Below are 27,971 nucleotides of genomic sequence, written 5' to 3' on the forward strand. Positions count from 1 at the left end.
TTCCAACTAATTTCCGGTAAAAGAGAAAGATGTTTGTCAGTTAATGAATCCGATAATCTCAATAAGTAGTGAAATAATTTCTTCAATTCTGATAAATTAATCACATCTATATCTGAAAAAGATACCAAAATGAAGCAAAAATTGAGAACCTAATATTAATATTAAAATCAACACTTAGGGTGTAATAAACTAGGCAATGCCGAAACCTGGTAACTACAGGGTGGTGGCTAGAAAAACAGTACCAACCTAAAACAACCAAGAACCTAAAAGAAATAAAAATGTATCGAAAAAGAAATAAGCACACATTTTATTTGTGATGTCATGTGACCTTCAAATTTTCTGCTTTTTTATCAACCACCCTGGTGTATTTCACATGATGAATCTTGATTTTATAAAAACCACAAAACTTTTACCTATTTTCAAATAAGCTGAAGCACAAGTTTCAAAATACAGAAGTGCAGCATCAATGTCCGATGATTCTTGATTCAATTGAAACAAAGCTGCTTCATAACAAAGTTTTGCATCAGATGGATTTTCTGTCACAGCTTCTTCAAAGACCTTTAAAAAAGTAATATTAAATAGATAAGATCTTCTTGCCTGTTTGTCCTATCCATGACTGTTATAATATCCCATTAAAAATAAGTATGCATTAACGATTTGACATTTCTCATTTATTACCACAAGAAAAATAATTTTTTTATTCTTTCAAACTTAACATAATAATTTTGATATTTCAGTGCCTTTTTTATGCTTCTAATGGCTCAGTTATAGTTACATAGTTAATAGCTTTTTCAAGCTGCAAAATAACATTTCAAACGCCTAAATGTCTGTTTTTCAGGCACTTCGTCATTTTCTCACACAACACATTTTGACAACAATACCAAACGCGCAGAAATTTCACAGCCAAATAGCAGGGGAAACAAGTTTTTTGCAATTTCCCATGGCAATTCAAAACACTTCACGACAAAAATAGCACTTTTTTAGCCATTCAAATTTAATGAATGGAAACATTCCAACCTCTGAAATCTAAACGAATACAAAAATTCAATATAAATACTTTGCTTGCTACAGTAGTACAGTCAGCTGCTTAAGGCAGTAGGTTGGCATGCATAGATGTATTTGCCTCAACTTTATAAATAACAAATAGTAACATAGAAGTTTCATTGAAATGGAATTGCAACTTGATTAATTTTAGACAGAAATGTATGTTAGACTGCATTTGAGTTTCAATTCTAATGTTTGCTTTAAACAGGCGTTAAATATGAGTAAGGGTATACTATATTGGATGTTTTTGAGCATTCAATTGCTCGTCAACCAAGTATATTGCAATCAAAGAATTTGCATGCAAATTGAAAATGTCAATGCAGAAGAAACCTACCCAATTCCACCACAACGAAGTTCACAGGGTGTTCCGGGCAAACGTGGGCCACCTGGTGAAATTGGCCCAAAAGGATCACAAGGGCCCAGAGGCCCAAAAGGAATTGTCGATTATGAAAGAATGAATGCAGCAATAGAATCAGGTAATTTAAATTAATATTGAATTCGTTATTGGTTGTAAGCATCAGTGGGGCTTGTACAAAGCCTTGTCTGAGTGGAAGATCTTGCAGATTTCCCTTTAAAGGAATATATTGAAGTTTACTTCTTATTGTATATATATATAGTTTAAATGATGATATAATGACTGTTCGTATGAATGGACTTTGTATAGATAAACCTAAGAATGTGGTTTTGGCAGAACATCCAATAATATTCTGTTGCAAAATCTTCTCACTCATTCATTGGTATTAAATTGAAATAAGGTATCCCTAACATTGATTCATTTAAAAATTTAGTTTGTATGATTTATACTATTAGTTCAGCGACCCATACTTTTATATGTAACTTGTTGCAGTGATAAATGATCTGCGGACAGAAACGGAAGAGAAGATGAATAAAACCATGAATGATCTTCAGCAGAGGATGGGTAATAGTCGACTAAACTATCAATTATGTAAAACTGTTTTGTTAACATTACATGATGAATTTTTTGTCAATGAGTTCTCAAACCTAAAATGCAAACTGGAAACATAAAAATTGTTGGGCAAATAAAATTCAGAATCCAGAATTCCCAACATGAATTTAATTCATTTTTAAATAGAGCTAATTAAAAATTTCATTTTCTAGATAAAACAGTCAACTGTGAAGTCCTTCACAAAAATAAATGTTATCGGATGATACTTCGTGGAACCACAATGCATTTTGACCAAGCAACACAAGCATGTAGAGATATTGGTATGAATATTGGATACATTGAAGATGAAACACATTACCAAAAAATAGCAGAGTTAGTCAGATCAAAATCAACATCATCTGGGACAGGATACTGGACAGGACTATTGTACAAAAACTCAGTGAGTATTTAAATTTGATTCATAACGAATATGGTGAACCAGCAAATATTTATCATTTCTATCACATTAAACTATCATTGTCTTATCTCGAATTAGGCTCAGAGCATAGTGCCAAACGTTAGGAATACGCTTGCCACAACACCTCAGATTACCCTGCGTGGGTTGGATGGTCCGATCATGTGTGGGATAACTATGTACAAGATAATTGCTGGACTTCTCGCTTCCATAGGGTGGTTCACATAACCGCTGGTCAGTTACAGCTTCCTTCACTGTCAAGTTCATGCATCAGGAAACTGGCCAACTAATCCCATACCCAACATGACTGGTAACCGTACAAGAGGCTGCGGTTCCCCATATCATTATTAAGTCGCCTTATCGTCTCACCCTTGATACATATGTAACTCCTATCCTATCTATTTTAGCAACTTGTGACACTTTCTGGAAATCCATCACCGTTCATTAAATGGTATTCGGGTACACCCAGAAGTGGTGAGCAAAACAAAAATGTGTACATTTATGTCAGGAAAGATACAGGAAGTGAAAAACCACGGCATGGATAACAACAATCCAACACTCACACTACCTGGAGTGTTATGTCAAATCATGTATACTTAAGATCGGATTTGCAAGCATTGTTCACATAGTTTTATTTGTTAACTTCTCCAATCACACAATACTACAATGCTAGTTATATTGTCAATATTCAAATTACATAAATCGTATGGTGCCCTTGCTTACAAAATTCCATTTTTTTTATTATTTTATGATTTGATCATTATCTTGCTTGATATCAATCACATATCAAGTGAATATGGTCAAAATTAATGTTGTGTTTTTTTGGTACTGGCAACAAATATATGAATAATTAAAAATTAAAAAAGTATGGTCGAAATAAAAGATAGAGATGGGAGAAGCATATTTGATTTGTAAAGTACGGTAGTAGTTTTGCGGAAAACATCAAATTTTCATTTCCTGGCAGTCGAAGGATTAATTGACTAATTATTTGATTAATTCCAATACTATACCTGTGTAGCAGATAAGCTGTCGCCCTTCTTCACCAAAACATCTGCCCATATTATAGAAATATCAGTCACTCCCTTTTTGATCTGAGTTAGCGTTTCCTCATTTATTGACAGTTTTTGTATCGCTTTAGTCATAGTTTTACACAAAAACCTGTAAAACCAAGAAACTCATTCAAACTCATTGAAAACTCATTCAAACTCATTGAAAACTCATTCAAACTTTTTCTCTGATTTCTAGAATCTTATTATTTTCAGGAACAAATTATTGAGGATACAAAATTTCTGACATTACATTTTGATGAATATGGAATAAAAATTTACATTTAGTTTTGAATTTGCGATAATCTTTAGAATAGAAAGTCATAAATCAGAATGATATGTTTTACTTTTTAATGTATATATACTATGTAAATAAAATCATTCAGTTAATCAGTTGTTTTATTCGTCGATATTGGGCTGATTGGCCATTGTGAAGAAACCAAATACAACGAAGATCACATCATGGGGAAATGCAACATAGAATTCAATGATAGAAATGAACAGGTTGTAAAGTACTGGTTAGGATGACAATCAATCGAGATAAAAAAAAAGAGAATTCCCAATTCTTACTTTCAACTATTAGCAGCGTTGTCCCATTTTTGCTGAGATATTTCCAATCGCAATCTTTCCCGAAGTAACTGTAGAGCTGATAATGGATCTTCAGTTGATGAAGAATCCTTGATAGCAACTGAATCAAACATATAGTAAAATTAAGAATAACTTTGAAAATTCAAAAATACAAACGACAGAACTGCCCAAATGAGCGAAGCCATTAAAAGAAATCCTACATTTCAAATTCATTAAAAAATTAGTTGTAAACGATTATTCACAATATTTCATTACAATTACGGCAACGAAGTGATGCCTAATTTAGGTCGTAATTGTAATTATATCGATTCATACCCTACAGACAGAACAGAAGATATATGGCCTATTTAACTCATGATGACGTCACAAATATAAAAAAAAAACTAGTAAAAACAATGTTTATGCTATTCCCAATATTTTCAAACTTTATATGTGTAAATTTTTTCATCTTATCAAACGAAAAAATTCAAAAATAATTTCATGATGTATTTGGAATGATAAATTATTTAATTTGGCCACCCCTGACCCGTACCATTATCTAAGTGAACAGGTCATAAAGCGTTGAGAATCACCCCTAATGGGCATATTCGATAGTCCATTAGGCTACTCACCGTCAAGGTCAGCATGCAGGTTAGAATAGAAACTTTCGTCAAGTTTATTCCTTGAATTAAAGTCAAGCTGAACTTCTAATCCTGGATAAACTTTGATCCCGAAATAATTTCGAGCATTGAATGCAGAGCTAAAAAGTGACAAATAAGTGATATGTATTTCTGCTCAATATAGAAATTTGACTCACTCACAAATTCAAAGTAATTATGAGAATAACGGATTCAGGTATTTATTTTCACTGTGCATGAAAATTCAGTCAGTTTTTAAAGTCAAAATTTGACTATTGAAATTTCAAAGAAGTAAATGAGAAAACAAAGACACATATAAAGCAGTGCTTGCTGCTTTGACAGCAATATGATAGGATGTTTCACTAAATAGTGCATTGTGAAAAATAAATAAATAAAACAGCTCAACCAATAACCATATTGCACACCATAACATATCCTATTATTCGATTGCTAGTCTACATTAGGTATGGGGTAAAGGTAACCAATTGATCATTTGAAATAGACGGATATGGATAAAACTTGGTATTGTTTTCAGACACTTACTTGCACCTTCCGCTGCCTACAAGGCCCTGTACAAGCAGCAACTGAGAACTCACTCGAACCCAATCAAAATGTATGAAGCTACCGCTATTAGAACAGCCCCAGATCTTTCCGGTTAGGCATTGCCTACACATTTTCATATTACTCTGGGTGAGGTGGGACTTATGGGATATTAACCCAAGATGAATAATATTATTAGAGTACCAAACCAGAAAACTCTTCTTTTCACTTTTTGTTACATTACCTTATATTTGGAAAAAAGCATCGTGGGAGATTATTGAAATGCACGACGTTTAAATATGCCAACCAAAGATGATTAAGATCAGTCGACGTCAAACATCTATTCAAAGAAGATGTAGAAAAGGTGGGAAACTTCTGACTTTGTGGAGAGAATTCTTTTACTGTTACCTGTAGAAATGTTTTCGAATGTTAGAGGGACAAAAGTCGTAAAAAAAGGTCAGTCTAGATAAGGGTTATTCAAAATGAACCCTCCGCTCCACTAGGGGACCACAGAGAGTTTCCCTCTGGGCAAAAAGAACTTTCACTAGGTTTCATTCACGATAACGATGACAGATCTAGATTAACATTCCAAGTTATCGAGTAAAATCTTGTCTGATATTATGCAGAAAATTTGAAAAATTAAAAAAAAAAATAACTTCTTTTGAAATATTTTGCTCTCGGTAACGAATTATACATATGGATCGCTATACTATTTCTCATTGTTGTTATTCTTGTTGACATTATTTGGAAAAAATGGCCAGTACTGCTTGATTTCTCATTTTTAGTACTTAGATAGAAAAAGTTGCAAATTTGCTATTGCTTTTATTTTATTTCTCAAATTTTTCTATGAGACCATTATAATTACGAAAAACTTTTAGGGCTTTAATTAAAGGGGACACTTTTTTATTTCATCACACTGGTCTTTTTTTGTCATAATTGGTGCTATGAGGTCTTACCGTAACCTTTGATGCACAGAGGGTCATATAGAAATGGTTATCTGGCCAGATTGGTTCAACAGTTATTGTTAATATATGCCTTCAACATTGGAGCATTAATAAACATCGTTAGTCAAATGAACTTAACTTATTGAGACAATGTAACTATTTATTACGAAATTCGAATGATAAGAAATATACTTGAAAATGATTAATTTGATCAAAAAAATAATTCTTACTTTCAACAATGGTAAAATCTTTAAAAATTTGGCGATTATAATAATTGAAGTTGAGTTCGTTGCAACACTGTTTGCAAAAGCTATCTTGAAGTAACATCTGGTGATAAACCATTTACAGAGATCCCACCTTATAAAGAGAAAGAATATTGATAACAAACAACAATAAAATTTACGAAAAAGTCCCAGAGTCAAAAACAAAGTAACAAAAACTGAAAAATTTAGAAATCACGTTCAACATTTTTCAGCAAGTTTAAGAGGAGTTGGTCGTATAGAAATTCCCTTTTTACGTTTAAATCTCATGACAAAAGCTGTAAAGCAAGAAGTCAAACAAACTTGTGGCATTAAGGAGTTAGAGGGGTAGCAAACCAACTCCTGGCTAACTAGAATGCTATTTGTTTAAATGGGTTCATGCTGTTCCCCTACCTTGCCTGTGACCCTGAAGGCGCCCAGAGATCTTGCTTGGGCCCGACGTTATTCTGTATTTTTATCAATGATTTCCCCCACAGCTTCACACTATTTTCAAAATTGTTCGCTGATGACACAAACCTTCATGATAGCGACGACAAGTCTCCGGATGTGCTTGAGTCCAGAGTGAACACTAAAATACAAAAAAGTAGCAAATTGATAAAACTTAACAAACTAACATTGAATGTTGAAAAATCAAAAACTATGCTATTGCGGTAGATGCTGTATCGGCTTAGGTGTTTCACTTCAATTTCAACTTTGTGCATGGTTTACTTTGTCTTGTTTCAGTCTCATTTGCAATATGGATTTGTAGCTTGGGGATCAGCTAAGAAAACCATACTACGTCGAATCGAGATAATTCAAAACAGCGCTATGCGTGCTGTACTCTTTGCTGAGCCAATGTCAAAAATAAACCCCCACTACCATAAGATGCAACTAATCAAAATGGCAGATATTTATAAAAGCGAGGTATTAAAACTCATGCACCAGCACCATAAAACTGCCTACTGCATTTTGTCAAACAAACCAGTTGGCAGTTGCCAGTGTACACTCTTGTGCAATTCGGTCCGCTGCCAATAGCCCATACTATGTGCCTCGCTATTCCTGTATTCCACCAATCAGCCAATTGTTATAGATATAATATATGGAATGAGTGTTATCTTTATTTGTCCATGTTTTTTTATAATATGCTATCACCATCACCATAATAATTCTCATCAACACTGTGGTTTACTTTGTTTCCAGTATTATTTGCTCCCACCTGACAGAGAAAAATAACTCCAGTATGACTTTTTCCCACAAGTATTTTACCTCAATATCCTCAAGATTCCTTAATAGGCTATTCATCATCATTATATAAATTTGCATAAATGTTGTATTTTTACCCAAATAGTATGTGCACCTTGCAAGAGTCATAGCACAAAATAACTTTATAGCTTATGAACTTTTCCAATACTTGGATAAAGGCAAACTTCATTTAATATTCTGTTACCTTTAATACTGTAATAGTCAATGTTCCATAACAGGCTAATCATTATTGTATTATTATATTCCATATACGTTGTTTAATAATGTTTCCATTATTATGTGTTCCACGCACCTCTCATTGACATTTCTCTGCATAAAATCCAAATTATGTATTTCTAGTTCCACTGTTGTTGCGGGGAATCCCCATGTAGTTCGTAGCGGGCTCGGCGGTGTGGCTCATTGTGCTCAAAGTGACTATAAACTTAGCGACTTATAGTCGCTTTGATCGTGCTAAGCGTTAGGAATACGCTCGCCCCCGCATCTCTGATTACTCTGCATGGGTTCGCAGGTTCGAATCCCATGCGGGATAGTTATGTGCGGGAGGATTGCTGGACTCCTCGCCGTCGTAGGGTGGTTCACGTAACCGCTGGCCGGTTACGGTTCCTCTACCATCAAGTCCATGCTTCCGAAACAAATAACTAACTAATCCCATACCCGACATGGACTGGTAACCGGACGAGATGCCGTGGTTCGCCATATGGATATGCCGTCTTATCGGCTTTCCTCTCCCCCGGGATAAATATATAAATCCTATCGTGCTTCTTCCCATCCACACGCTTTGGTCCAAACCCAGGTTCGCGGGCCACATGTGGCCCACCGCTCCATAATCTGTGGCCCGCGTCGCATTTGCGCCAACGTAGACAAAAAATCGTATTTGGTGTTGTTTCGTCAAAATAAAAATAACCGGAAAAATCTTTTGAGATATTGTTACATCACTAATTTAACTGGATTGACTAGTGTTATGGCTAGTGAAGTTGAATAATAATGTGCTTGGCTAGTCTAAATTGTCAACTGGCTTTCTATTTTTTTTTGGTCGTGAATATCTGCTAGCAAAATAGGCTTCATAGAAAACTAAAAATCAAATGAGTTGATTATGCATGATAACTAAACATTATTGTAATGGCCTAACAATATAATTCCTGCGGGTGTTTTTTTTTTGCAACCAGTCTTAACAGTAATACAAAAAATGCTGCCTATATATCAGAAAATTTAGTAATTACCCTTCTGTATCTCAAATTAGGTAAAATTCGGTAATCAGTCAATTTGCAGTTATTTGTAGGTTATTTTGTAAATATGAGTTTGAAAAGAAAGCTGGCCAATTTAAAGAGATATTTGACCTAATATAGGAAGGAAAATACCACAATGTTTGCTTAAATATGTCTGCAAACTGTGTCGGTAACAATCTAAAACGGCATTTTCTCATTATGTCTCTTTATCCGTTATGAGGTGTTCGAAATATTATACTAAATGTAGATATAGTAAGATTTTTGCACGTTTTAGTGAGTTTTTTGGTGGTTGTTGCATGTTTCAGCTTGATAAATGACAAATAATGATCAATGTGATTTGAACAATAAAAGCGTTTGTTTTGTACTGTTCAACTATTCTTGGCACTACTGTGACCCGCGAACATTACAAAAATATTAGTGTGGCCCGCGAGGCTGACAACTTTGGACCACCCTGTAGGCATCGATGTAATATATTGTGTATAATTTTGATGAATAGGGGTATCTTCAACAGGGGAGTACCCCAATTTATAAGTTTAAGTAGTTTTAGGCTCAAGGTGCGTGACAAACTTTATGTATTCCACTTTGATATAAAATAATAATATCACGTGCCTCTTGTGCGGAAAGGACATGCTATTAATCTTTGAAAATTCAACACTTTATCGGTATACGTAATTTTGATAAATAGGGGCATCCTTGACAGGGAAGACCCCAATCTTTAGATTCGAGTATTTTTATAGGCTCAAAGTGTGTGACAAACTTTATTTATTCCACTTCGATATAGAATAATAAAATAGGACATGCTATTATTCTTAAAAATTTAACCTTTTTATAGGTATACGTAATTTTGATAAATACGGTCATCTTCTACAGGGAAAGGCGCAATTTCTAAGTTATAATTTTAGGTTCAAGGTGTGTGACAAACTTTACTTAATCTACTTTGATATAAAATAATAAAAACGCGTGCCTCTTGCGCGGAGACCATGCTATTAATCTTTGAAAGTTGCAATATTTAACACCTTATCGACATAGGTAATTTTGATTAATAGGGGTATCTTCAAACAGGGAAAGATCCCAATTTCTAAGTTCGAGTAGCTCTATAGGTTCTAAGTGTGTGACAACTTTATATATTCCGATTTGACATAAAATCGCGTACCTCCTGTGCGGATACCGGTTTCATGTCATATTACCATTTTCAATGAGTTGCATTTACTTTTAAAAATCAGTTGAATAAAACAAATCAGCCGGTTCCGCGTTCATTATTTTGTTTCAGTTAGTATTGTATTATCTACCACAAGAGATTCTTGTATCGATACCCAACACCACTAAAATTTATGAGAATGTGATAGATACTTAGTTTATACGCGTAGAACGGCGACGCTACATTTTGTGAACTGATGAAACTGTCGTCGATCGTGTCGTGCAGTCCTATTCCCTAACTAAAGTGGAGCCCCAGTTTGAAGAGCCCTGTTCTAGACATTGACAGGGATAAACAAAGAGAAGGATATGGATAAATATCAAAACCTTATATCGACATAAAAACTGTTCTTTGACGGCCTTGTATTTCTAAATCTGGACAAAATGTAAGGTAATCCAAGTTTGATAACAAAATGCAGACAAAGTTACGCAAATGTATTTATTAAAAAAAGTAATAATATGCCATCAAAAGCATTTTTGCTTGCAGTGAGTGTCCAAGTGAAAAATGAAATACAGAAACGGGGCAAAGCAGTGACGGAAACATAAATACAAAGACTGAAAAAATAAAAACTGCTGAAGATCAAAAAAAATCTTGGATCTTCTAAACTTCCAAATTTGCAGAAAATGAGATATTCTAAACAAGAATATTCTCACGAACTCGACAATAATTGAGCATCATTCACAGGAACAAATCGTATGCACAAAACTTTGGTTTAGGTCGGAAGGAATCATCCAGTTTCTTGACAATATTCTGGTGCAGAACTGATCTTCACAAACACCTTCCATCAATTCGTTAAGGTTACACTTAAACTAAGCAAGTAGTCCTACAATACACCAAGTACTGCATAAAACAAAACAATATTAATTGGCATCTGCAAAGCCCATGAAGGAGCCGAGATGCGAAAATAACAGTTCATGTTTGTTGTAGAACGGAACCTAGTGCAGTATTAAACAGTACTTACTGCAAGTTGAGGAGACCGGGTACTGCAGAATATGAAAATCGAAGATATACCTGAAAAAAAATAAGTGGCAAAGATGTGTAGAAAAGATTGATGTTATGAGAGTTTTTTTTTATATTTTGCTCTATCGAAATGGAAGAAAAGTTTGATTAGGACAAATACAGGCAACCACCCTGCTGTATTCTAAGGGCGCCCACTTCCGAATACCCTACATTTCTATTTTCTGATGCAAAATATACTGTATAAAGTAAAATATTGAGATGCTTAATATAGTAACAAAGATAACCAACCACTCTCACCTTTTTATTGCAAGAAATTAACTTGAGGAGTTTTGGGCAGAAGACATCCTGCATCCATCTGTAACCATGATGAACATCGAATTTTTTCCGGAATAAAATCTTCAGGTTTCGCATATGTTTTCAGAGTGGTGAGATACTGCAGTAACAGAGAAAACGTATATTGGAACAAATAAATCGTAACAGCATTGTGTAGAATGGAAAGGAAAATAGAAAAAAAATAACGAATCAAACAATCCACAATGTCAGTTCTTTTCACGGTTTCAATACAAGACATCTTGAGTAATTTCCGAAGCAATCAAAACACCTCCAACAGGCAATGCAAGAGTGATTTCAAATATCTGAAGTTACTATAAACTTTATCTGCCTCTCTTAACACAATACTCTATCCTGTTGTTCCTAAACTGTTCTGATGAAGAGACTAAATACAAGTCGATATAAATATTTAACCTGAAATTTTAGATTGGATGTTTCCTAAATATGCATGTTAATATTCGATAATAGGAAGAAAAAAATCCAGGAGCCCTAAGTCTGCTGAAACTATACTGAAATCAAATGAATATGAGTGTCTTATTACTTTATAATAGGGCATTCCTAAAATAGTGTGAGAAAGAATTTAAAAAGAAAATTTCTTTATTTTTCTTCAGAATGCAAAATAATAGGAATGTCCATAGAATTCAGACACGACGAAGCCCGGGTTTCAGGGCTATAACATGCAGAAAACGCAATTTACTGCTTTAAAATATTCTGAATAAACTGTACAAATTCAAAAACGTGAAGATTCCAGACTTCAAAGTCAAAACTAAAAGAATGACGAAATTCAAGCAAAGGAATAAATTAACAGTTTTAAATGATTTGGTTTCTGCAGACGAACTACTTAACTTTTATGCTTTTGTGTCGATGAATCCATATGCACTCAATGCAAGGATGCTGTAGTAACAGTGGAGATAACTATCCTAGTGATTCAAAAGTCTTGGTGCACACTAACACAAATATATTTCTATAACGTTTCATCTAACAATGATGACAGGCTATCAAATCAAACTGAAATGCTAGTCTTTCAACCAGCAAGATTATTAAAACTTCTGGTTTATCGCTATCAAAACAAAGCAGTTTTACAATCCAACATCCTGACTCTTGATTCATTGAAATAAGAAAGTGCATCTGATTTCAGTACTAGTTTAAGAGAATAAACATTTAACTGTGGCAAATACAAGACACATTCAAAAATCTCATTCTATTAAAGCTGGAAATTTTCTACCTGCATCTTAAGGACATCTGAAATTAAAACTCCCATAATGGCTAGTTAATCTGAAAGTATGAAAATATGACCCACAAAAAACTTTAAAATGAATGCAATCAAAATAAATCGATTTTACGTACATTTGCAAGAAGCCACATGGTCCCAATTTTTGTATGAAATTATCACTTTACAAATATAACAACTTTCTAATTGCACTCACCTGTTGCCCAGGAAACAAAGTTTAAAACATTTTACCAGATAAGAAAAATTTATATTTACATCAGTCCACAGCTCACGAGAATATGGTACTACATCCACAGACCGCCGGGACAGATGTATTGCCTAAAATAGGGATTATTTTCAATAAACATAATTGTCACTTTGTCAATTTCACAAAATCAAAACTTGATACCCGTACCTTTGATATTCTTCCACGAGAGAAAAGTGACGAGACCGATCTAGTGAATTTTGTGAAAAAAAAAATATAGAAATTATTAAGTTCCCTCATGAAACTTTTATAAATCAATTAAAGAAGGGATTTAAACATTTAACATCTATTTACTTAGCTTTACATACAACTCGTAAGAAAAGATGTTGATTAACATAAAACTTGAATAGAAAATAAATCAAATATTAATCAAAAGATTATTCAAGATTTACTACATTTTCCATATCATCATGTTTTGACACAATGTAGTTGAAGTTATCCTCCATAATATGGAAACGATTGTTGAGTCATCTCCAAAACTGAGAAAATGTCGGCAAGCCCTGGAATATAAAAATATATTCCATAAAATTTGGAATATCTGAGTTAATGTTCCCGAAACCTTGATCTAAAATGCTGATGAAAGTACAGTCAAAATTGAAAAACCAAACAAATATTATTTTTCCATTACAAGATAATTTACAAAGACTGTGTATATCAAATACTAATTCTAAATGCATATGAAGAACGCTAAAGCTAAAATGTTTCTACAATAACATTTCTAAATTTGGTATACCCTAATGGTCCCTTGTTTGAATGAAAGATTGTTGTTAAAGAAACCCATTTACTTAGAATATGAATTCAAAAATTCACCAAATCATATACAGATATTTATAAACTTATTTAAATAGTCGTTGCACACTAGTTGGCGCTCCTGAAGTATGTGAACCAAATTGGCAGACACCGGAACGTAGTACGTGTAGGCTACTAGGTTAGGGTTAGGCCATATTTTTATGCCAATTTTTCTTATTTTAGTTCTACTACGAGTTCAGGGACTAGGCAAGTGACTCCTATACTATGTACCTAAAATTATGGCTTAGCCCTAACCTGGTACACATACTACGCTCAAGTGTTTGCCATTTTGATTCACATACTTCAGGAGTACCTACTAGTTTACCTTCCAACAAATCACCATTTATCCACTTACCTCAATAACAGTGGAACATTATACGGCATCAGATCAGTAAGAAAATTATAAGCAGTTGATATGTGTTGCCTTGTATGAAAGCATGATAAGTAGATAGACGCAACCTGTAGTTTATAAAATACTAAACTCAATATCATCATGTAAATACTGTCATTATCAAAAATCGTTCGGTCTACGCATTATTATATTTTATATTCAAAATATTTAGTATCCTAAATGAGTTTATTATCATTAAGCAAAAAAGCAAAATCACAAAAATTTTTATTATTCCGAGAATTAGACATAAACATCTATAAAAAATAAAAGGATATGAATTTTAATAAACAACTGTACACTTACAATTATTATGTATCATGTTAGAATCTAGTAACCTAGAGTACATCATCGCCAATAAGTTCACATAATATCCCTACCTGATTATGAAATGTGTAGTCATAAAATCTGGCATCAGAGCTGAGCAATTCATCAATGGCTAAATCTGGAGAACAAGTTGTTATGCATCGACGAATAACTGCAGTAAAATTCTTTAGCCATATTTGACGCATTTTTACAGTTATTGTTGTTGATTCGACTAGTTTTGAAGCAAGATGCTGACGATATAGAAGATATCTGTAAAGAAAATTTGATATAATAAAAATGGACTCGGGATATTTTTTTTTCCAAATGGGAGACGTTTTGACCATTTATGTAGTAGTAGTACTTACATATTTATCCTGGAGGAGAGAAAAGAATAGGAATGGGACGCTTAGCACAACGCGCCACTGGATATCATCAACATGTCACTTAGACCATTTTTAATTCAGATTCTCAGGCATGGTTGGAAACATTATCTAGCAATTGATTAGTTTTTTTGTTGTGTTTCCGAAACTTGGGTACAAATTAAACAACTGAATGATTATTTTGTCTTTCTAAAAGTTTTAATCAGTTACAAAGATCAAAAATGAGTCCTGAGAAGAGAAACTAAAATTAGCTATCAATACTTTTGGATTTTACAATGATGGTATCAAGAAGTCTCCAAATAAGTATTTCAAGGAAAATGAATTATTTGAATATACTTTTTTTTTATTATTAAAAAAATTTGCGAATCTGATTATAAAGTCCCACCTTAGCCATATTTGTCTTCTATCATTTTCATCACCCACATCCACGATTGCCTTTTCATAATAATCCAGTATAACGTTGACAGATTCGCTGGATAAATCGAGAATTACACTGAAAAGAACATGATACACCATAAAGCATTGTTCAAAAATGAATAGAATCCAAATAGGAATTCCATTACGATTTCCGTAATCACAAACATTGATTGAGTGGCACATCAGGATATTTCTGGATCTACAGGGCGTCCATAAAGTCCCTTTATATTTTCCATTTTGTTACGAAGTCAGGTCTAAATATATCTTAACCAGGTTTGTTGTTTTTTAATCAGTGAATTCAAAAGTGTTTTTACTTCATCTATCTCGATAAGTATGTTGATAGGTATTTGTTTGTTTGTTTGTCTGTCAGACACTTTCGTATGTTACGCGATATCTCACGAAAGCAAGGTTGAATCTACTCCAAATTTTGCATGTGCATTCAATATATATTGAATCAGAAGCCTATTGCTTTTGGATGAATTATGTCGTATAATTAGCGAGTTATTAATTATTTAGTGATGGAACATGCGGTGTTGTTATTGAGTCAGAGCGAAGGATTCGAAACCGCAGATCGATAAGTCGACGGTCTCCGATCGCTAGCTAGTTTAATACATCTGTAAGGGCCGAAACAATTTATGACATCGATAAATACCATTTGCAATATTAAAAAAAATTGAGACACCCAATATATCTTAACACTCATAATTTCAACAGCCTTGATCTATTTCACTTACATGTAAATCATCCATAAATATGCTTTGTTCTTCCCAACAATTTTCCAACTAATTTCCGGTAAAAGAGAAAGATGTTTGTCAGTTAATGAATCCGATAATCTCAATAAGTAGTGAAATAATTTCTTCAATTCTGATAAATTAATCACATCTATATCTGAAAAAGAAACCAAAATGAAGCTAAAATTGAGAACCTAATATTAATATTAAAATCATGTCATCACTTAGGGTGTAATAAACTAGGCAATGCCGAAACCTGGTAACTACAGGGTGGTGGCTAGAAAAACAGTACCAACCTAAAACAACCTAGAACCTAAAAGAAAACACACATTTTATTTGTGGTGTCATGTGACCTTCAAATTTTCTGCTTTTTTATCGACCACCCTGGTGTATTTCACATGGTGAAACTTGATTTTATAAAAACTACGAAACTTTTACCTATTTTCAAATAAGCTGAAGCACAAGTTTCAAAATACAGAAGTGCAGCATCAATGTCCGATGATTCTTGATTCAATTGAAACAAAGCTGCTTCATAACAAAGTTTTGCATCAGATGGATTTTCTGTCACAGCTTCTTCAAACACCTTCAAAAAAGTAATACTAAATAGAAGAAGATCTTCTTGCCTGTTTGTCCTATCCATGACTGTTATAATATCCCATTAAAAATAAGTATGCATAAACGATTTGACATTTCTCATTTATTACCACAAGAAAAATAATTTTTTTAAAACTTAACATAATAATTTTGATATTTCAGTGCCTTTTTTATGCTTTTAATGGCTCAGTTATAGTTACATAGTTTATAGCTTTTTCAACCTGCAGAATAACATTTCAAACGCCCAAATATCTGTTTTTCAGGCACTTCGTCATTTTCTCACACAATACATTTTGACAACAATACCAAACGCGCCGAAATTTCACAGCCAAATAGCATGGGAAACAAGTTTTTTTGCAATTTCCCATGGCAATTCAAACTACTTCATGACAAAAATAGTACTTTTTTAGCCATTCAAATTTAATGAATGGAAACATTCCAACCTCTGAAATCTAAACGAATGCAAAAATTCAATATAAATACTTTGCTTGCTACAGTAGTACAGTCGGCTGCTTAATGCAGTAGGTTGGCATGCATAGATGTATTTGCCTCAACTTTATAAATAACAGTTAGTAAGATAGAAATTTCATTGAGATGGAATTGCAACTTCATTAATTTTAGACAGAAATGTATGCTAGACTGCATTTGAGTTTCAATTCTAATATTTGCTTTAAACAGGCGTTAAATATGAGTAAGGGTATACTATATTGGATGTTTTTGAGCATTCAATTGCTCGTCAACCAAGTATATTGCAATCAAAGAATTTGCATGCAAATTGAAAATGTCAATACAGAAGAAACGTACCCAATTCCACCACAACAAAGTTCACAGGGTGTTCCGGGCAAACGAGGACCACCTGGTGAAATTGGACCAAAAGGATCACAGGGGCCCAGAGGACCAAAAGGAATTGTTGATTATGAAAGAATTAATGCAGCAATAGAATCAGGTAATTTAAATTAATATTGGCCGTAAGCATCAGTGGGGCTTGTACAAAGCCTTGTTTGAAGTGGAAGAACTTGCAAAAATTACAGATTTCCGTATATAAGAATATACTGAAGTTTACTTCTTATTGTATATATATATATAGTTTACATCTTTTTAAATGATGATATAATGACTGTCTGTATAAATGGACCTGGTATAGACAAAACTTAATAATTGGGTTTGTGCAGAACATCCAAGTATGTTATGTTGTGGACTTTATTCACTCATTCAGTGGTAAAATTAAAACAATGTATCACTAATTTTGATGCTTTTATAAAATTTAGTTTGTTTGATTTGTATTATTACTTCAGCGACCCATACTTTTATATTTAATCCATTGCAGCGATAAATGAGCTGCGGACAGAAACGGAAGAGAAGATGAATAAAACTATAAATGATCTTCAGCAGAGGATGGGTAATAGTTACTAAACTATCAATTATGAACAAACATGAATTTAATTTATTCTCAAACTGAGCTAAATGAAATTTTCATTTATCAAATATGATAGTCAACTGCGAAGTCATTCACAAGAATACTTGTTATCGGATGATACTTCGTGAAACACAAATGAATTTTGACCAAGCAACACAAGCATGTAGAGATATCCGTATGAATATTGGATACATTGAAGATGAAACACATTACCAAAAAATCGCAGAGTTAGTCAGATTAAAATCAACATTATTTCGAACAGGATACTGGACAGGACTATTGTACAAAAACTCGGTGAGTATTTAAATTTGATTCATAATGAATATGGTGAACTACCAATTCTTCAGCATTTCTATCTCAGTAAATCATCAATGACTTATCTCAGCTTACGCTCGACGGTGTAGTGTAAAGTGCTGAGCGTTAGGAATACGGTTGCAACAGCACCCCTGACTATCTTACATAGTTTTGCAGGTCCAAATCCTGTGTGGGATAATTATGTACGAGATGAATGCAGGAATCCTCGCCTCCATAGGGTAGTTCACATAACCGCTGGTCGGTTATGGCTTTCTTCGTCATTAAGTTCATGCATTAAAAACTGGCTAACTAATCCCACACCCAACATGACTGTTACCGGACGAGAGGCTGCGGTTCCCCATATGATTATTAATTCGCGTTATCGCCTCTCCCGGGATGAGTGTGTAACTCCTATCCTATTTATTTCAGCAACTTGTGACACTTTCTGGAAATCCATCACCGTTCACTAAATGGTATCCAAGTACACCCAATAGTAGCGGGCAAAAAAAAAATGTGTTCATTAATGTCAGGAAAGATACAGGAAATGTAAACCACGGCATGTATAACAACTATCAAACAGTCACACAACCTGGAGTGTTATGTCAAATCATGTATACTTGAGATCGGATTAGCAAGCATTGTCCTGTTTGTTAACTTCTCGGATCACACAAACTACAATGCTAGTTATATTGTCAATATTCAAATTACATAAATCATAAGGTGCCTTTGATTACAGAATCCCATTTTTATTATTATTTGATTTGATTATTATCTTGCTTAATATCTATCAACTACTATGTGTAATGTGATAATGGTTAAAATTAATTTTGTGTTTTGCTTTTTGTTTGCATTGGCAACAAATATATAAGTATTGAAAAATAAAGAAATATGGTATTTATAAAAGATAGTGAAGGCAGAAGAGGCATATTTTATTGTTGAAGTACAGTGATACCTCAGTAGTCGAATGACTCGTTACTCAAACATTCAGCAGTCGACCAAAAATTATAGTCAAAAATACTGAAGTTCCTTAAAACGAAAATCGGGTGATCGAACATTTGAGCATTCCCTGAGTGAGATTACATCAACCAAACAGCAAATCTCGACTGCCTCTTTACCACTCAACAACAGAGCCATGCTAATATATGTGAACATGAAAGACAATATAAAGAAGTACGCGTATGGTTTATGTCACAATAAACTGTTGGTTGGTACAGCAATTTTCACGACTAACGAGGAAGCAGAACTGTCACAAGATGGACAAATATTTATGCAGTCATCGTAAACAATGAACAAATCCCATAGAACCCAAAGATTTTTATCTTCATTATGTTTAATCTTTATTATGTACACATTTAAATGATTATTGTTGTTTAAAAACACTTTTTGTTGATAGTTAGTTAAAAACATATTACATTACATAGGCTGTCTAATACATTAAATTCTCAAATTAAAATTTCTCATTCATTCCACACAAGTCATACATCTTTTTTATTTTCATATACTTTTCAAAAAAATAATAATTTAGATATTTTAGTGCCTTGTTTTTATGGCTCAGTTGAAGTTGCAAAAAACATTGTTAATAGCTTTTTTCAAGCTGCAAAAAACATTTCAAATGCCCAAATGTCTGTTTTTTCTGTAAATCATCATTTCCTTGCACGAACAGGCCAAGACTTATATTGAAAACAATACCAAAAGTACAGAAATTTCACAGCCAAATAACGTGGGAAACAAGTTTTTTGCAATTTACACGACAATCCAAAACACCACACAACAAAAATAGCAAATTTTTCGTGGTTAAAAACAACACACCATCTAAAAACGAAAGCATAATCCCAATATAAATACTTGCTACAGTACATTGCTTAATGTAGTAGGTTAGCAACAATACTAGAATGCTGGTTATAAAATAAAGCACATGATGATGAACTATTTAACTTCACATGAATAATCATTTTATTAAGAATCATCGATTTGGACTTATATAGGTGGCACCTGATTACAAAATTCTATTTTTTTATCATTAATATTATTTGATTATGATCTTGTTCAATATCACTCATCTAACATGTGCAGCAATTTCACAGCCAAATAGCGTGGGAAACAAGTTTTTTGCAATTTCCCACGACAATCCAAAACACCACAACTCAAAAATAGCAATTTTTTAGTCGTTGGAATTTAGTGGTTCAAAACAACACAGAACACAGCATCTAAAAACCAAAGCATCATCCCAATATAAAGCTGTATTGACTGCATTTGAGTTATAATGCTAATGTTAGTTCCAAACAGGCATTAAACATGAGTAAGGGTATACTATATTGTATGTTTTTGAGCATTCAATTGCTCATCAATCAAGTATGTTGCAATCAAAGAATTTGCATGCAAATTGAAAGTGTCAATGCAGAAGAAACGTACCCAATTCCACCACAACGAAGCTCACAGGGTGTTCCGGGCAAACGTGGACCACCAGGTGAAATTGGCCCGAAAGGGCCACAGGGGCCAAGAGGCCCAAAAGGAATTGCTGATTATGAAAGAATTAATGCAGCAATAGCATCAGGTAATTTAAATTAATATTTATTTGCTATTGGCCGTAAGCATCAGTGACGCTTGTACAAAGCCTTGTTTCGAGTGGAAAATCTTGCAAAAATTAGATTTCCCTTTATAAGAATATATTGAAGTTTACTTCTTATTGTAAATATATATATATATGCTTTACATCTTTTTAATTGGTGATATGAAGACTTTCCGTATAAATGGACTTGGTATATACAAACTTAATAATGGGGTTTTGGCAGAACATCCAAGTATGTTGTGTTGCAAACTTTATTCTCTCATTCATTGAAAAATTAAAAAAAATAGTGTATCACTAATTTCAATGTTTTTAAAAAATTTAGTTTGTTTGAATTGTACTATTACTCCAGCAACCCATACTTTTATATTTAACTTATTGCAGCGATAAATGATCTGCGGACAGAAACGGAAGAGAAGATGAATAAAACTATGAATGATCTTCAGCAGAGGATGGGTAATAGTTACTAAACTATAAGTTATGCAAAACTGTTTTGTTAACATGACATGATGAATTTTTTGTCAAGGAGTTTTGTCTCAAACATAAAATCAAATGCAAACTGGAAACATAAAATTGTTTGGCAAAAAAGATTCAGAATCTAGAATTCCCAACATGAATTTAATTCATTTTTAACCCTTTCCATGCGATTTTTATTTTTTATTAAATAATCGTATTTGCTACGCCGACTTTATGCATTTGTACCCCCACAACTAATCGATCGACTAACGAAAAAGTAATGATCCTCTGCTGCCCACTGACGGCTTGTTGGAAAGCTTATTTAAAGAGCTTGCAATTGGCGATTAAAAAAAATTTTTTTTTTAAAAGGGGTGGTCTGAGTCACAAACCGGATAGAAAAAAGGCATTTTTTTTTCTTGGGTGTTGAAACTTCAAACCGTGATAAAAAATAGAAATATTTGCTAAATCCTTTACTGTTACCGCTTCTTGGTTGGCAAACAATGCATAATATTGCTGTAGCAATTTCGTTATCTAACTCAAAATACTTTGGTAGATGGAAGGGATAATTTGTCTTCTATCACTACCCAAAAAACACCGAAATTTGCATAAATTTCAAAAACACTCCATCGTTCCTCCGCAAATAAAACTCCCATGGTAAACGAAAGCGAGATTTATCGTCGCTTATGTTAATCTCGAAGAAGACTTTTTATCAATAAACTAAAACCCGGAAAAACTAGACCAACAGTTTGCGACCGATTGCTAAATAAAACAGTGGAGTACATCAACGTACCCGCCGCAATCTAGCGAGTTTTGTCGTGGGTACGTATACGTGCCCACCGCACGGAAAGGGTTAAACGAAGCTAAATGAATTTTTCATTTTCTAAATATAATAGTCAACTGCGAAGTCATTCACAAGAATACTTGTTATCGGATGATACTTCGTGGAACACAAGTGAATTTTGACCAAGCAACACAAGCATGTAGAGATATTGGTATGAATATTGGATACATTGAAGATGAAACACATTACCAAAAAATAGCAGAGTTAGTCAGATCAAAATCAACATCATCTCTTACAGGATACTGGACAGGACTATTGTACAAAAACTCAGTGAGTATTTAAATTTGATTCATAACGAATATGGTGAACCAGCAAATATTTATCATTTCTATCACATTAAATTATCATTGACTTATCTCGGATTAGGCTTAGAGCATAGTGCCAAACGTTAGGAATACGCTTGCCACAACACCTCTGATTACCCTGCGTGGGTTGGATGGTCCGATCCTGTGTGGGATAACTATGTACAAGATAATTGCTGGATTCCTCGCTTCCATAGGGTAGTTCACATAACCGCTGGTCAGTTACAGCTTCCTTCACCGTCAAGTTCATGCATCAGAAAACTGGCTAACTAATCCCATACCCAACATGACTGGTACCCGTACAAGAGGCTGCGGTTCCCCATATCATTATTAAGTCGCCTTATCGCCTCACCCTTGATACATATGTAACTCCTATCCTATCTATTTCAGCAACTTGTGACACTTTCTGGAAATCCATCACCATTCACTAAATGGTATCCGGGTAGACCCAATAGTGGTGAGCAATACAAAAATGTGTACATTTGGGTCCAGAAAGATACAGGAAGTGTAAACCAGGGCATGTATAACTACATTCCAACACCCCTACGACCTGGAGTGTTATGTCAAATCATGTATACCTAAGATCATATTAACAAGCATTGTCTACAGATTTCTTATTTGTTAACTTCTCCGATCACACAATACTACAATGCTAGTTATATTGTCAATATTCAAATAACGTAAATCGTATCGTGCACCTAATTACAGAATTCCATTTTTTATTATTATTTCATGATTTGATTATTATCTTGCTTGATATCAATCCTTCATGAGGTGACTATGGTCAAAATTAATATTATATAAAAAAATAAATAAAAAAGTATGGTATATATAAAAGATAGAAATGGGAGAAGCATATTTGATTATTATTACAGTTGTTTTGTGGAAAACAGCAAATTTTCATTTTATGACAGTTGAAGGATTAATTAACATTAACAAACAGACAATTTTTCCTAATACCATTAATTCTTTGGAAGGGAATTTGATGAAAAAACAATGTCATGCGCACTCTAAAATAAAGGAAATTGATAACCACTGAAGTATAAAGAGCTACTGAGATTATAAGAATTTTGATGTAGAATTCAGTGTTAGTGCATGTGTATTCAAAATATAATGCAATAAACGTAATAAAGGATCTATAATTAGAAAACATCTCAATACCATACCTGTGTGGCAGCTAAGCTGTCTCCCTTCTTCACCAAAACATCTGCCCACATCATAGAAATATCAGTCACTTTCTTTTTCATCTGTCTTATCGTTTCCTCATTTATTAACAGTTTTTGTATCGCAGTAGTCATAGTTTTACACAAAAAACTGTAAATCCAAGAGAAAATTTTTTTCTCCAATGAAAATGATGTTATAAATATAACTTTGCCATTGACAAGATAGAGTTTGTAAAACCTCATTTGTCTTTTCTTATTTTTTCTAACAAAAATGGAAATTAGATAGACAAGAAGAAATTGAAAACTCAGTCAAACCTTTCCTCTTATTACTAGAATCTTATTATTTTCAGGAACAAATTATTAAAGTTACAAAATTTCTGACATTACATTTTGATAAATGTGGAATGAAAATTTACATTTCGTTTTAAATTTGCGATAATTTTTAGAATAGAAAGACATAAATCAGAATGATATGTTTAATTTGTTACTGTATATATACTATGTAAATAAAATCATTCAGTTATTCAGTTGTTTTATTCGTCGATCATGGGGGAATGCAACATAGAATTCAATGATAGGAATAAACAAGTTATAAAGTACTGGTTAGGATGAAGTTAAAAAAAAAGACGATTCTCAATTCTTACTTGCAACTATTAGCAGTGTCCAATTTTTGCTGAGATATTTCCAATCGCAATTTTTCCCGAAGTAATTGTAACGCTGATAATGGATCTTCAGTTGATGAAGAATTCTTGATAGCAACTGAATCAATCATAATTATAGTAAAATTCAGTGTAACTTTGAAAAATCAGAAATTGAATGGATCAAATATCTAACTGCTAAGGGTTAGGAACATTATTGTCACCACTCTGATTACATGTGTAAGTTCGCAGGTTTGAATCCTGTGAGAGATAATTATGAGCGAGAAAATGGCACGATTACTCGCTGCCATAGGGTGGTTCATGTGACTGCAAACTCATCCCATACCCAACATGGACCGGGAACTGGACAAGAAGCTGTAGTTCACCATGTGATAAAGCAGTCTTAATGGCATTCCCCTCTGTCAGAATAAATATGTGAATCATCTCCTATGATAATACCTATGATATAGTCCTAATTGCCATTATATCAAAATTCATAGCCTACAGACACACTCTTATTCTTATATTTTCAAATTTTCTCTGTGGGAATTTTTCAATCTTAACGAGAGAAAATATATTTCCATATGTATTTGGAATGGTAAATTATTTAGTTTGGCCATCCCGGACAATCGCCGTTATCCGAGTGAACAGGTCATAAAGCGTTGAGAATCACCCCCAATGGGCATATTCGATAGTCTATTAGGCTACTCACCGTCAAGGTCAGCATGCAGGTTAGAATAGAAATTTTCATCAAGTTTATTCCTTGAATTAGAGTCAAGCTGAACTTCTAATCCTGGATAAACTTTGATCTCGAGATAATTTCGAGCATTGTATGCAGAGCTGAAAGTGACAAAAAAATGATATGTATTTCTGCTCAGTACAGAAATTTGACTCACAAATTCAAAGTAATTATGAGAATAACGGATTCAGGTATTTATTTTCATTGTGCATGAAAAATTCAGTCAGTTTTTAGAGTCTGTAAATCTGAATATTGAAATTTCAAAGGAGTAAATGATATGTATTACTGCTCAACACAGAAATTTGACTTGCTCACAAATACAAAGTAATTATGGGAATAACGGATTCAGGTATTTATTTACACTGTGCATGAAAAATTCAGTCAGTTTTTAGTTTTTATAGTCTGTAAATTTGACTAAGGCCTATTGCAATTTCCAAAAGAGTAAATGAGAAAACAATGACACATAAAAAGCAGTGCTGTTTTGTAGAGCTCGACCGATATATCGGCCAACCGATATATCGGGCCGATATTGCGTGTTTGCCGATATATCATATTGGCCCAACCGGCCGATATATCTTGCCGATATATATCAGCGCTAGTCGCTTTTCCACGTCCTAAAAAATGAGTATTTTTCTCCGGGAAATATCTGCGGCCGAGCGTTTTCTTTTTTTCGCTCCTCTCATTTTGCCTTTCAATGAACAGAGAGTTCTCTTCTATATTTCTCTCTCTCTTTTATCTCTTCGTGCGGCGCAAAATCCTCGCCTTCGAATATCTTGCGTCCCCACTAGGCTTGCACGTAATCGACAAAAATCAATTCCGTAATTACGGCAAAATCGATTACGTAATGACCCCGTAATTGCGATATTTTTCACACGTTTAAGCCTATCATAAAAACCATTTGAATCCACTTCTTTTCCGAATGGGACATCGAAGTTTGGTTTTCATATTACCAACAGTACTACACGCCGGCGACAGATGTTAAAAACAAATACCAAGGAGTGAATTCGAATTAAATTTATTCTGATTTTTATCTTGTTTTATTGTGTTGGCTTTGATTTTCCTTTATCACCTTCGCAAATTAACCGTCCCAATTTTATGCGATCAATTTTATCATTGCCGTATTTACCGACACTGGTATACGGATATATATGAAACGATAGTTGCCTTTTTTAAAATCGACTTTCGTATTGAATAAAAATTTCGGGTTTCTAAGATATTAATCAACGACAAGCGTATTCTTTCATTTGATTATATCTGCGCCTGCCTCGCGACGAAGACTTGTTATTGCTCCGTTTTTTACATTATCCGACTTTGCTACCTAGTTAGCATTTTAAAATAATTATTGATGCTGAATTATTGACGACATTCCGATTACCAAGCTTCATTTTATATCAAATCATTTCGCGGACTAAATGTTATAACATTATTTGCAATAAATTTAGATCACATATTAATTATTTAGCCGGCGATAAATTCTTACCCGTAACTCGTTGTAAATTAATGCTAATAAATTCTATTTTGTTTTTTAATGCGCAGTGATTTGTATTAATAAAAGTGATTCAGTCGGGAAAAGAAAGTAGCCTAGCCTCCTCTACTTTTGAGTGCTTATAGCGGCGGTAAAATTCGTCTCATGTCTGTTTCACGGAGAGAAAGAAAAATACGCCTTCCGGAATTACAATCAACTATCACACATTCTTATTCCTAGTGATTCAAAAGTCTTGATGCACACTAACACAAATATATTTCTATAACGTTTCATCTGACATTGAACTTGAAACAATGATGGCAGGCTTTCAAATCAAACTGAAATGCTAGTCCTTCAACCAGCAAGATTACTAAAACTTCTGGTGTATCACTATTCACTAGCAAAACAAAGCAGTTTTACAATTCAATACCCTGACTCTTGATTCATTGAAATAAAAAATTGCATCTGATTTCAGTACTAGTTTAAGAGAATAAACATTTAACTGTGGCAAATACAAGACACATTCAAAAATCTCATTCTATTCAAGCTGGAAATTTTCTACCTGCATCTTAAGGACATCTGAAATTAAAAGTCCCATAATAGCTAGTGCAAATTTCAACCCATAATCTAAAAGTATGAAAATATGACCCACAAAAAACTTTAAAATGAATGCAATCAAAATAAATCGATTTTACGTACATTTGCAAGGCCACATGGTCCCAATTTTTGTATGAAATTATCACTTTACAAATATAACAACTTTCTAATTGCACTCACCTGTTGCCCAGGAAACAAAGTTTAATAAAACATTTTACCAGTTAAGAAAAATTTATATTTACATCAGTCCACAGCTCACGAGAATACGGTACTGCATCCACAGACCGCCGGGACAGATGTATTGCCTAAAATAGGGATTATTTTCAATAAACATAATTGTTACTTTGTCAATTTCACAAAATCAAAACTTGATACCCGTACCTTTGATATTCTTCCACGAGAGAAAAGTGACGAGACTGATCTAGTGAATTTTGTGAAAAAAAAATATAAAAATTATTAATTTTCCTCATGAAACTTTTATAAATCAATTAAAAAAGGATTTAAACATTTAACATCTAATTACTTAGCCTTACATACAACTCGTAAGAAAACATGTTGATTAACATAAAACTTGAATAGAAAATAAATCAAATATTATTCAAAAAAGATTATTCAAGATTTACTACATTTTCCATATCATCATGTTTTGACACAATGTAGTTGAAGTTATCCTCCATAATATGGAAACGATTGTTGAGTCATCTCCAAAACTGAGAAAATGTCGGCAAGCCCTGGAATATAAAAAAAAATTCCATAAAATTTGGAATATCTGAGTTAATGTTCCCGAAACCTTGATCTAAAATGCTGATGAAAGTACAGTCGAAATTGAAAAACCAAACAAATATTATTTTTCCATTACAAGATAATTTACAAAGACTGTGTATATCAAATACTAATTCTAAATGCCTATGAAGAACGCTAAAGCTAAAATGTTTCTACAATAACATTTCTAAATTTGGTATACCCTAATGGTCCCTTGTTTGATTGAAACATTGTTGTCAAAGAAACCCTTTTACTTGAATATAAATTCAAAAATCCACCAAATCATATACAAATATTT

The 27,971-nt window shown here is 33.4% G+C and overlaps 5 protein-coding genes across 6 annotated transcripts in view; 3 read left to right on the plus strand and 2 right to left on the minus strand.

Annotated features, from left to right (window-relative positions):
- Nucleotides 1-1,141: 1,141 nt before the first annotated feature.
- The window catches only part of LOC144424522 (uncharacterized), a 33,938-nt gene continuing 7,108 nt past the window's right edge, over nucleotides 1,142-27,971 (plus strand). The window contains exons 1-4 of one of the 2 annotated variants that reach the window (XM_078113902.1): nucleotides 1,142-1,520; nucleotides 1,892-1,963; nucleotides 2,164-2,390; nucleotides 2,813-3,789. In XM_078113902.1, coding sequence (XP_077970028.1) covers nucleotides 1,202-1,520; nucleotides 1,892-1,963; nucleotides 2,164-2,390; nucleotides 2,813-2,950 — 756 coding nt within the window. In that variant the 5' untranslated portion in view covers nucleotides 1,142-1,201 and the 3' untranslated portion in view covers nucleotides 2,951-3,789. Of the gene's footprint in view, nucleotides 1,521-1,891; nucleotides 1,964-2,163; nucleotides 2,391-2,812; nucleotides 3,790-27,971 lie in introns of those variants that run through there. The other variant, XM_078113903.1, reaches the window with a different exon arrangement.
- On the minus strand, nucleotides 3,437-6,922 carry LOC144424405 (uncharacterized). Its single transcript, XM_078113734.1, has 7 exons — nucleotides 6,917-6,922; nucleotides 6,794-6,846; nucleotides 6,371-6,497; nucleotides 5,441-5,604; nucleotides 4,651-4,778; nucleotides 4,022-4,139; nucleotides 3,437-3,563 (listed from the first exon to the last, which is right to left on the minus strand). The coding sequence occupies exons 1-6, from the start codon at nucleotides 6,920-6,922 to the stop codon at nucleotides 4,024-4,026; spliced, it is 594 nt and encodes a 197-aa protein (XP_077969860.1). The 3' UTR covers nucleotides 3,437-3,563; nucleotides 4,022-4,023.
- Nucleotides 12,963-27,862, minus strand: LOC144424517 (zinc finger C3H1 domain-containing protein-like). The gene is made up of 10 exons (XM_078113896.1): nucleotides 27,154-27,862; nucleotides 24,823-24,950; nucleotides 24,117-24,231; nucleotides 23,476-23,623; nucleotides 16,278-16,422; nucleotides 15,843-15,996; nucleotides 15,077-15,184; nucleotides 14,386-14,581; nucleotides 13,973-14,076; nucleotides 12,963-13,328 (listed from the first exon to the last, which is right to left on the minus strand). Exons 1-10 carry the CDS (start codon nucleotides 27,243-27,245, stop codon nucleotides 13,220-13,222), a joined length of 1,299 nt encoding a protein of 432 aa, XP_077970022.1. The 5' UTR covers nucleotides 27,246-27,862; the 3' UTR covers nucleotides 12,963-13,219.
- Nucleotides 17,107-18,999, plus strand: LOC144424533 (uncharacterized). The gene is made up of 4 exons (XM_078113915.1): nucleotides 17,107-17,379; nucleotides 17,761-17,832; nucleotides 17,927-18,144; nucleotides 18,574-18,999. Exons 1-4 carry the CDS (start codon nucleotides 17,121-17,123, stop codon nucleotides 18,763-18,765), a joined length of 741 nt encoding a protein of 246 aa, XP_077970041.1. The 5' UTR covers nucleotides 17,107-17,120; the 3' UTR covers nucleotides 18,766-18,999.
- LOC144424536 (uncharacterized) lies at nucleotides 19,449-23,481 on the plus strand. Its single transcript, XM_078113920.1, has 3 exons — nucleotides 19,449-20,698; nucleotides 21,095-21,166; nucleotides 22,060-23,481. Exons 1-3 carry the CDS (start codon nucleotides 20,440-20,442, stop codon nucleotides 22,287-22,289), a joined length of 561 nt encoding a protein of 186 aa, XP_077970046.1. The 5' UTR covers nucleotides 19,449-20,439; the 3' UTR covers nucleotides 22,290-23,481.

This window comes from Styela clava, chromosome 6 (assembly GCF_964204865.1).
Source record: "Styela clava chromosome 6, kaStyClav1.hap1.2, whole genome shotgun sequence".
Classification (NCBI taxonomy): Eukaryota; Metazoa; Chordata; class Ascidiacea; order Stolidobranchia; family Styelidae; genus Styela; species Styela clava.